At 36.5% G+C, this 12,057-nt stretch overlaps 1 protein-coding gene across 1 annotated transcript in view; it reads right to left on the reverse strand.

Annotated features, from left to right (window-relative positions):
- VWA8 (von Willebrand factor A domain containing 8) overlaps positions 1–12,057 on the reverse strand; it is a 115,588-nt gene that overhangs the window by 62,768 nt on the left and 40,763 nt on the right. The window contains exons 20-27 of the mRNA XM_053455473.1: positions 11,507–11,613; positions 9,036–9,107; positions 7,993–8,069; positions 3,885–3,960; positions 2,996–3,131; positions 2,222–2,341; positions 1,524–1,729; positions 139–290 (exon numbers count right to left, since the gene is read on the reverse strand). Of these exons, the coding sequence (XP_053311448.1) occupies positions 139–290; positions 1,524–1,729; positions 2,222–2,341; positions 2,996–3,131; positions 3,885–3,960; positions 7,993–8,069; positions 9,036–9,107; positions 11,507–11,613 (946 nt within the window). The remainder of the gene's footprint in view (positions 1–138; positions 291–1,523; positions 1,730–2,221; positions 2,342–2,995; positions 3,132–3,884; positions 3,961–7,992; positions 8,070–9,035; positions 9,108–11,506; positions 11,614–12,057) is intronic.

Below are 12,057 nucleotides of genomic sequence, written 5' to 3' on the forward strand. Positions count from 1 at the left end.
TAGAATTTACATTAATAACTAAAATGTGTTGTAGTTTCCTAGAAATAGTAGTTGTACAGGGCATCATTCATCCACTGACACACAGTCACAGAGACAAAAGTCAATGAACGAGGAATGTTTAGGAAACGCGCTTCTTACTCCTTTGCCAGCTGGACACTGGTTGGCTTGGCTCCAATCGGTATGCCATGCTTGTGTAAAGAGTTCATCACAATTTCACGCATTTCTTGGTTGTAGGAATCAAAATCAAAAACGTTTCGGACGACGTTAGCCAACCCTTCATCTGGAAATTTCTAGAGGAAATATATATATTTTTAGAAATCTACCGAAAGCTGAATGCAAATAACATGCTCTTTCTACCGCCAACACATTAGACAATACATGAAATGTAATATGTATATACACCATGCAAACACAGTATTTAGGCTTCAGGTTTTCTGGGCTGTGTGTCTATCAAGCTGTTACTGTAGATTTCTTGAAACATACATCCAAGTTATTTTCTATTGATTTCTGTAATTGGATTAGTGTTGGAGACAAATCCACCAATACAGCAAGCGACACATCCATACTGATTAAAGGTAACACCTATACTGATATTTTTATTTTCAAGTTTTGTTTTTTTTTTTTTAAAGAAGTAATCAACTGAAAAATGTGTTGCTAGAGAAAAACCTTCCTTCTGTATATTAAGTCATTACTTCAATAACCATCAATATTTTCAGGCGTTGAATATGATCACTACTGGGTTGTCATGAGCTATTTATAAACTGAAGCAGCTGAACACATGGACGCATGTCCATGTTCCTTATTCCGAGGTATAAAAATAGACAGGGTGTTCAGTGTAAAAACACAATGATACGCAGACAGACATCTGTGATGACTGAAGGATTAATGACGACTTAAGGATTTTCAGAAGGCACATTACAAATGCTGACACTACATGGAGTGATTGGGGGCACATTCAAATATCTTGTGTCCCTTCTCGATGTACACAGATTACTGCAGTGTTAAATTAAATTGACACTGGTATATAGACAACAGCCATGGCAGTGATGTGGTCTGTTCATCAAAAACACCCATAGTGAATGCTATCCAGACATTATTTTAGATGCATATTACTGTATTAGGGATCAGAACTGACTCCCAACATCTACATTTTATTTGAAGATATCAGGATCTTAAAGAGGATTAAATATGTATTCATTAAACTGTGAGTTAGCAGAAAATTTCAACTCCTTGGCTTATTAATTATTATGAAGGGTCCTATATAAATAAATCAGTGATGAAATATTTCACCACAGTAACAATGTAACTAAGAGAAAAGGGTTCTTAAAACACACTTTATGAATTATGAAGAACAAATAAACTGCTTGTCTTTATTATTGCCTCATTATATACCCTAAGGTTTTTTTCTCCAAATAAAGAGTCTGTAAAATGATGACATCAGTGTTAAAGACACAAAGCAACAACACAGCTTTTATACATATAGAATATCCAAATTAGTTCTGTGCTCTCAGTGCATATGTTACCTGTAAATGCTTTACTATATTGACCACTTCTCTGGTAGAATATGGGTAGGTGATGATCCCCTGATCTGCCATACTTCTCAATTCTCCAAAAGCAGCAACAAGCTTGTTTAATACTGCATCAGGAACATTAGGTCCATACTGTCTGAGCATAGCAAGCTCAGACTGAGGCAATGGATTGTCTACTGCATGGCAGCTAAATATATCACCTAAGAAATACAACCAAAACATTAGAAGTATCAGAAATTATATTTTACAGTCATTCTTTTTATTTCACCATTGTATATGATAGCATGTAGGCCTCACTATATAACAAACATACTCTCAAGATTGGTCAACAATGTCGAAAAAAAAAGTCCTATGGGTCCTCAGGGATGGAAGGCTGCCTTTTTTTATTAAACACCCCAGAATACAGGAACAGTTAGTTGCCAAATGTAAATATTTTTAGCATACTGAGGAAATAATAATAATACCAGTTTATGTATTTATATAGCACCTTTCTCCCAGTGAGACGCAAAGTGTTTTTTTTAGAGCACGCTCTCCGAAATAACCAAATTGGCAGTTGAGTAATAGATATCATTATTACATACTTGAAGGTAGTCATTTATCAACCCCGGAAGGATGAAGGTCTGAATTAACCCTGCCAGGATTTGAACCCGTGACGCTCCTTGTAAACACATGAAAGTTAATTGACAGCTTACCTATTGCCCCAAAGAAGTCGTTCCCCAAGAAAGGAAACCCAGGTCTGTTTGCCAGTACAATCATTCTGAAATCAGGATGAATGGCTATCACGTTTGGTCTTTTATCCATATGAGAAGGATCTACGAAACAACAGTTTTTGTGGTTTAGTATTGCTGGCACAATGTATTTCAGAAAAATTGCTACAAGGGCTACACACAGGGCACATGTAGTCATAAGAAAGAAAAAACAAGTATTTCTCCCTGAAAAGTAACACAGCTGGCATGTACAAGGGATTCTTCCCAACTTGTGTCAAAAATAAAGAGCGCCCTTTTAAGTTATCATACACTATGTATTTGGAATTAAAATATGGACCAGTGGTGAGATAGGGATTTCAACATTATATTGTATTATAGGATACTGTATAATGTTTAACAAAGCATTGGGCTATGACTGTTAAACATTAAAATTGCTAAATAAAACACTAGAATCCAATATTTAAAATATAGGCGTCTTCTCTAGGAAGACAGACTTACTGTACATTCTGTCAAGGAATTTACATTTAAAAAGCCAAGAGCCTCTTTTGGCTTATATATAAATGTATCTAAATGGTATTGTTTATAAAAGAATTCAACTAAGCACAAGTGGGAGTTATATTTCTAAGGAAGAGAAGAGGTAATGTGCTCAACCAGTCTATTAAGAGCTGAACCACCCTATTTAAGCAGTCCAATGACTGATGCCAGCCCATGATATGCCAACCGAAGCCTTGTTTCCTCCATGGAAACGTGATTACTTACTGGCTACAAGTCTCCTTCCATCAGATAGAATCATTTCCCCGCTTTCCACTAGTGTTTTTAAAATACATGTGACATTTGTGGGTGCTTTATCTGCCTCGTCAATAACCAGGATGTGTCCTCTTTTGACTGCTTTTACCTAGAAATGAAACCAAACGTTAATATCTTGGACACAGTTCTCTAATTCCCGTTATTTTGTTGAATCTAACTGATGTCTGCAAACATGGAACAGTTCACGAGTCAGTGGTAGTAGCGGATCTGTGAGATCAAAAACAAACTGAATTTACAGTATAAGCGTTGTATAAGTCTGAAACATATCTGCCCTTTGTCCAATTTTGTATTTACTGCATATGTGAAATAAAATAAATTAGCAACTTCAGATATGTTTCAGTATTACAAATGTTTTAAAAATGTGAAATTTTTATATGACATGTTGGAGCCAATTTTTTAATTAAATGAATTATTTTATCCGATAATATCCAGTAATAATGAAAATATTTCGATTTAATAAGGATGCAGTTTAAGCTATTCTGTGACTGTACTGCAACGTTATTCCCAAATCACAGCCATAACAATTCCTTTAGTCTTGTAGAATCTTACTGGCAGTCGTTGACACAAAGAGGGGCTACTTGATACATGTTTGATTACTATGTTGCAATAAAAACGTTCTGCTGTCGTAAAGCACAAAATAGATCTGCTTAAGCTGCTTTTTCGTTGGGAATCTTTTGCAAATCTAAGATAAAAAATTGTAACTTTATAACCACACTCTAAATTTAGTTTAGGGAATTTTTGGGGACAAGACATTGCTGACCTTTTCCTGGCTAAACATTTAATATGGCATGTGCTTCTCAGTTCATTGTCCTGACTAACTATCTTAGCATTCGCTACATACCAGTGGTGAGTCTTCATATACAATGATACCCTCCTTCACAGATGGCTGTAAAGTAAGGCTCTGTACTGTTGTATCCCTGTAAGTAGAAAAAATATTGAAACTTTACCAACATACAGTGGCAACCCAAGATTATAATTCCAGTTAAGTCATTTTGCCTTAATCATAATCTTGCCAGGAACACTTAACTGAGAAAAAGTAAGCACCTATAGGTTGTTGCCATAAAAACAAAACAAAAAAAAAAAAATAACAATAATAATAAAAATAATGCATTTACAAACAGTGGCAAGAACTGGGAAGAATACGAAGGGTGGTGAACTGCAGCTTCAGTCTTCAGCTGACAAGTAGGTTTTGTGCAGGTAAAGAATGCTTGTTTAAGATCTTACCATATACTTTAATATGCATTCATCATCGGATCATTGGTGAAGCTGTTTGGGCAGTAGTATGTCATTCCTATATAAACTGAAAAGGTATCTTAAAAGTTTATGGCATTATGGGATTAAGAAAGAAGGATAAAATGAGAGCTGTGGTAAAGTTTGTTTGCTTAACATACCAATGTATGCAATGGTGACTAAGTAGGACGGCACCTTTAATAAATTAATTTAGCTAAAATCGTTGACTGTGATGGTTCTCCCTTAAACCTACCAAGGGGTGAGGCTGCACCTTGTTGCAGTATAGGTATATCCAAAGATAGATTAGAGGGATGGCTGAACAACACAACCAACTTTTCAAAATATTAGCCGCGATTGTCTAACGACAACAGGCAAACAGCAGCACCTTTGCCAGCCTTCTAGTTACATGGATACATTCTGAAGAAATAATTCAGGCAAGACTAATTTGTTCCCAACACGAGAAAATACAGCATAAAAACTGAGCATTTTCATGTTTTCAATCTATTTCTTGGCACAGATTTCAATAAGCAGATGGGGAATGATCATACACAGTATTTTCGGCTTTTAATTCCAAAGAGATTCTTGTCCATCTGTATTTATATTTGACATTCAATTTAAGAATTTAGATACACAGACTCGGCTGCCCGCCCTTCCAATCTGTTACAGAAATATCAACATGACTCTGCACTGACTTTTGTTACGGCTAAGTGAATTTTAACAAATTCAATAGAACTATAACTAGTTATGTAAGTAATAGAACACTATCCATTATGTGGATTCTCAGGAACAATGCAGAAATAACTTCTTGGCACACTTATACCACTATGGACATGTCCAAGACATGCGTATAAGGACACAAGGTGTGTCGCTTTTCCATTCCTTACTCATTGCCTCTTCATTTTCATATGGCGGCTGCTGAGAGAGGCCATGTAACCATGGGTATGGAACCAAAAAGCAACACTTGGTATTTCCAAAGACAAAAGGCCTTTTGGTGTGGTTGGTAGACCTTAATCTATTGGTCCCCACCACCATCTATCGGTTCTAGGCCCCCTGTCTAGAATAAGGCCCTGGGGTTTCAAAGCTTGCGCAGTGACCCCTAGGAGAGCTCCTAGTCTCCTGCTAGGTTTCTGGCCAAAGAAGGGGCACATTCTTGTGAACCCTGAGCACAATACACACACAGACACATATAAAGATTATTTACATACATACATACTTACATACATGCACTCACACCAAACAAATCTCCTTATCTCTCAAGTAGATGGTTCCCCTACTGCTCAGATGAGGTGAGAGCTGCTGCCCTTGTACTGTTGGGTCATATAGCGTTACCCTATTTAGTGCATATTAGTGCACAAGGGCTACTCAGGGCATGGGTCCCCTAGGCACACGGCTATTGTGTGTAATGGATAAACCACCGCTGCTTGGAACTTATTTTGTACGGCCCATTTTTACTAGCTTTCATGAGTTACAAAAATGTAAAAATGGCCAATAAGATGTAAAAACGGAACAAAGAGATTGGGAGAATAAGCTCAAGTATTTTCAGATGGATAGTGAGTAATGCCAAAAGATATTATCAGTAACAAAGCAGCAAAATGGAAATAAACACTTAAAGTGTGGAATCCTTTAACACAGCTTACGTCCACATTAAAGAAAGACATTAAAAACAATTGCATTAAGAATTATGTTGCTGGAAATTTAGGATTGCTTATACATTGTGTTAAAATATGTTTTTAAGTACAGAAGCTGGTTTGCTGGCCACCCTGACTGGATTCAAGTCTCTTCCAGTTACAACTACTTAGCACACTGTCGAGAAGCACTGATGCCTCGGAAGTCTCATAGCAATCCGGGCGAGATGAGTGTCTTTAAACTGACACTTTAATTAAGTATAATTCTAAAAATCCATTTCAGCTCAAAGGGTCATTTTAAAAGATCTTATTTAACAGAGGTAATTGGATTTTGTAATGATTTTAATATATAAGGAGATAAAATTAACATCTTGAGAATAAATATAATTTGCAAAGAGAGCAGCTCGTAAGGAGATAAAAAAAAAAGCCAATTAGATTTTCATTAGATTTTAAAAGATCTGGAAATAGCTACTTAAAAATTGAGGACGGGAAAAACAAATACACATATAGCACAATTAGAAAAGCAATAACAAACATATTCACTAATTCTTCATTCAATTTGCAACACACAGCTTGCTCGATTGTGTCTGAAAAGGCAAGTAATTAAACATAAAGAAGGCCGATGGCTAAATGGAAGCAGAATGCTGCATTTTGGCACATAATGTATCACGCACTGCTTTTTTTGGTTAAAATTTAGATACGACACCTGTAAAGTCGTAAGTGTTCCTTTTAAGACCTGTGCCAGCATGCAGTCAATTAGTAAATTATTCTGAGCCCTGTGCTCAGTACGATAAGTGCTTGGTTCCCCTGGGCTTCAAACTCTATTTTCCTTGTTCTGCACTTTACCACCGACCGTTCCAGAGCTGTATTCACAAGATTTAGGCAAGCCCACATATAATTTTTATCTCCCATCTGTGACGTTAATAACCGATAAAGACTACGAATTGCTAAAAATATACACCGCAGTACAGGGCTGACAAATACGTACAATGAACTGCCCTGGGTTTAACATTGCTGTCTTGCTGTGGAATGGCACAGAAGATGTTAAAATGTTCTCACAACTTAAAAACTAAATGTGTATTTAATTAAGTGAAAACAAATAATAGATACTAGAAAATGTGTGAAATTAAAGGTTAGAATTCTTTTTCTTCAGGCACCTATTCCAACATTATATATTTGTTTAACATGACTGGTATAGAAATGTAATGGTTCCCAGATATAAAAATTAAATCAACATAATTAAATCAAGCAGGAATTATTTTATGAAAAATATGAAGTCTAATTTTATGTACAAATTTGGTATGTAATTATTCTGTCTTTTTTCTGGTAACTGGTAATGAGAATAATGTATTATTTAATAAAATGTATTCTGCCTATTTATCATATATATCTATATATATATATATATACATATCTATATATATATATATATATATATATATATATATATATATATATATATATTGCTATATATAATAACAGTAACTAAAACATGTTTGAATATAAAAACTTGATGTACAATGGGAAACCATACTTATGTTTTTAGTTTGGCAAATGCTATTAAATGAGCATCGTAAAGGGAGTATTAATGCACTTGTGTCCCAATAACCGGTTAGCTGTCTACCTCCTAAATATATGATGATATAATATATTATATATATATGTATGTATATATATATATATATATATATATATATATATATATTATAATGATAATATTTTAACAAGTAATAATCATACCAGGAAACATTCAAGGGTTGGCTAGCCAGACCTCCAACATATTTGGGGTGTGGCTTTGTTCAGAAGGTGTGGTTAGCCCAAGATAACCTTAAATGGGCTGTTAGTAGGTGGGGTTGTGGGCAACAGAAGTAGTAGTAGTCATAGAAGTGGGTGGAACCTGGGCAGGAGGTTTTTTTTTCCCAGTCAAACCTGGCCGGTCAGCCGAGGATGCACCCTGCTGGGCAGCAACATTATTAGTTCAACTCTCGAGTATCTTTTTGTGGAAGTTCATTCCAATTTAGGAAGAAGTATGTCACCTTATTTAAAAGGTCCACACCTGTATCATTCATTATACATGTACATTCTCATACTTGCCTGTGGAGCTGCAAATATTCCCTTGGTCTGTTTAAAAGATGTAGAAATCTGTCAACAATCTTGTTTTTCCCAACACCCTGTTAATAAATAAAAGAAAATCCACGTTTTATCAAACAAATTTCAATGAAAACTTTCTCTGAGGTTAAGGAATGAAATCGGTGTCAATACAGATGGGTGTTAAAAATGGAATAAAGATGGTATGATGTATCAATTGCTAATAATAATATAATAATGTATTCTACATGGTCTGGGTGCTTCTGTGGAAAGACACTGGATAAAAGACTTGTGCAAATGGATCAAAAAAGATTCAGATAAATTTTGACTTTCACTTTTTGGCCCATTAGTTTTCAGACAACAAATTTTGTTTCCTGCCCTTTCAGTTTGGATGAAAATGAAGGCATTTTACATTCGGAAACTAAATTCGTTGTATCTCACTCTCAATCATGCTCTTTTGCACTCTCTCATTCACGTTCTTACACTCACTCTCTCCCATTTAGGTTCTGTTAGATTCACGCTCTCTCTGAATGTTTCCCTTCTTCTTCTCTGACCACTTCCATGTCACCGTCACCTTCCCGTGCAGTACCGCTTCCTCTTTTGCAGAAGTGCACAGAGAGGCCAGAATAATGCATAATGCATATGATATGATTTGCTGAGAAAGAGAGGTGCAGAAAGGCATCTCTTTTTTCAGCAAATCCAGAGCCTCGAGCCACATCCTCACCCTTGTGCCTCCAATCGATTGGAGAGGGTGTGCCCTGAAGCCCCGCCCTTTTGGTTAAGTTTACAGGGAGGCCAGGATAATGAAGAAAGAGAAGTGGCTCTGCACCTCTCTTTCTCAGTGAATCTGTAACGGTACTGCAGGACCACGTGTAGTAAAATAGACCAGGGCACAAGGGACGAGGACCTTGAGTCCTCGTTCCACATGACAGCTGTGCTTAATGCTGTGATCTTCATCTTTTCAGTTACAAATTATATATATATACACACATATAATAATGTATACACACATATATGCCATCGGATTCAAAATGTATTGTTCAACTCACCTGGTTTCCAACTAGCAATAGATGCTCTCCTAGTAAGAAATCTTTAAGCATGTCCTCCATCACCATCATGTGCTGCAAATATACGTGACAGCTATTAAAACACACTCTGTGTTAGCAAATCATGCCGTACTACAGGATCAACAGCTCATAATGATTTTCCTGTAAAGATCAGCTTAGAAACCTTACCACCATCAATCAATTATTGACAAAAGATACTTATATTATTTTTCACTTGGAAAGGAGACAACAAATATAATATATGTTTTTTTATATTTGTCAGTTTAAACAAAAATACATTATACAAGGGTCTATTTATTATTACAGTGTGGTTACTATCACACTATTAAAGTGTGATACTTTATCAGCACAGTAAATCTTAACATTTGTAATGATTATTTCTGCTATACAGAGTACTGGAGTAGTCACGAGTGTAAGCTAAATGGACAATGTCAGACTGCTTTCAAGTTTATCATTTCCATAAATTATTTGCTGCTTTGGTATAAATAAATATTATATGGAGTGCTCATTGGACAAATGCCAACTGGATCACTGAGCTGCGAGGTACACAAATGCATGAAGTGACCCAGAAGTGACCTGGAAGGCTAAAATACAGGTGTTGATTTTTTAAATGCCATTTTATGTGCACTTTAGTCCATATTGGCTTCATCCTCTCTGATACTGCATTTGTTGTCTGAAGAACAGCTTGCATGGCTCTATAGAAACGGCATGCTGAGATTGTGGTGATATTACTTAAATGTCACCTGCCTGCTTAAACTATGCATTATTAGGGGCCAGTTCAGCCATCGTTGCAGATACATTGGTCAGGGATGGCCCTTAATACCCCATTCCAGGAAACTGCAAATCCTCCAAACTCACATCTCAACTCCTAACACTAATGGCCACGCGACACAAAAGCAGCCACTGATATGCTTTATGAGATGAAACATTTAGATGACACAATAAAATGAGAGATTTCCTAATGTTTATTTCCATAACAAATTCTAGAAACCAATCGTAAATCTTGCGATAATCATTAGCTTATACAGGGACTTATCTGGGGTATTAAAAGTTGACATTTAAATTTTACACGACATTTCCATCAATATAGTCCATCCCAGCCAAAGAGCATTGAGCTGGGTCACCTAGAGCATGGGGCAAAACTAGAGCCTAAAGACTTCATTGTATCAATAACTTCCATAGTATAATGTATCTCATAATATATAAATACGTACATACAAAAAAATCTACATTCTTATGTGCAAGCAGGAGAAGAAATCCCAGATTTCCTTATTCACTCCGGAAAGTTGATTAAGACCTCTGACTTGCAAGTGAGACGTTGCAGCTACTTCCACAGAGCGTGTACACAATGTGTGTTGACCCACTTCTTTTTCCCTTCTGATCACTTTATTACCTTGAGCACAATGTCACGCTAAGATAAACAAATTAGTAGGGCTTAGCTGCATGCATTCATATTTTAAAATGAGTTATGTGGCCAAAGCACAAAATGCATTGATTTGGTACACCCCCCCCATCTCTTTATCTCAAATCAAGTGGAGAAACTGGAAACAGGTCATGTGGAAGTAGGTCAGCCAAAGACTTTAGAAAAATAATACTTGTCAGTGCAGACAATAGACGCGGTTATCTTCGCCAAAATCAATAAACTATCATCAAGATCTGTGCTAAATTTCTGATCCCCTTTCTTAAAACAAAAATCCAATCAGTTGCACTCCATTGCACAAGGGCAAAAACATAAATAAATAAACCCTTTTCGTGGCAGCCAGACACGATTAACGTTGTGCGCTGTATTTTAACAAGCTTGCCAGCCACACGCTGATAACTATATACATAACCTTTTGCCCTACCTATGGCCAGAACAGAAACTTTCCACTGCATGTTCTCAGATGTCTATTGATTTAGGATTACATGATGTGCTAAATCGGTTTAATGAAATGTCCCAGAGTGTAGGCAATGTAGTCAGTGCCGGATTAAGGGATCTGCGGGACTGCATCTGGAAATGTTGATGGCACTCTTGAAGAAGAAGGCAGACCGTAGCATAATGCAGTCCCCATGTACAGCGATACACATCCGCCAGTCGGCCAGGAGTGTACCAAAACAGGACAGGCACCGTTATTCTCGGTTTTCTGCCTTTTGGGACATCGCGCCCTTTCAGCTGATAAGATTTAGAAAGAGCTGACGATTTATCACAAAATCTGTTCATTTAACTATTTTGATCTGCTAAAAGTCAATACAATAGTGTCATGATCAGAATAATGAGAAATGTAATTACGTGGATCAAATATACCGTTACACAAGGTTATAAAGCATATCATTTAATTTGTCATTGGTTCAATTACAAAGACTGGATAACTGTGCCTTGCTCTGAATACGCAAGCATTGTCTGCAAAGCTATTCTTCATTCATGCCGTACACCTGTGTTCAAGGTTGAGTGAAGCATACAGTTTATTAGTTACCTGTGTGTTTTCATAAAACAGAACATCGGGAACTTTTATCTTCTCGTCTGGGTGAAATACAGGCACCGTGACACTGCCAACCCGCAGAATGCCCGATATGATTTCACCTAAAAAGAAGGTACATTTTGAATAATTAGTGTTGTACTGAGCTAAACGGGAAAATTTCATTGAAGAACGCTACTGCTACTACAGGGTCATTCCTACCAATGCACAACAAAGGTTGTCAAAGAACTGAAATTAAAGTCATTGACACACATTAGAAACTACCACATATGCATACCTGCAGATGTTTTAATATTGAATGAGGGGGCAGTTTCCCATATAAGCGAATCTACTTTCTAACCTGGATAGAGCATAGAGTTACACCTAGATTGTAAGTTCCTGCGGGAACAGGGCCCTTCATTCCTCTTGTATCTGTATGTCAATTGCTGTATTGTACTTGTCGTTATCGGTATCATTTTCTTTGTACAGCGCTGTGGAATCTGTCGGCGCTTTATAAATAAAGTATAATAATAATAATAAGTTGTCCATCACTAACTGAGATATCAGGG

Source organism: Spea bombifrons, chromosome 2 (genome assembly GCF_027358695.1).
Source record: "Spea bombifrons isolate aSpeBom1 chromosome 2, aSpeBom1.2.pri, whole genome shotgun sequence".
NCBI classification, from domain to species: domain Eukaryota; kingdom Metazoa; phylum Chordata; class Amphibia; order Anura; family Pelobatidae; genus Spea; species Spea bombifrons.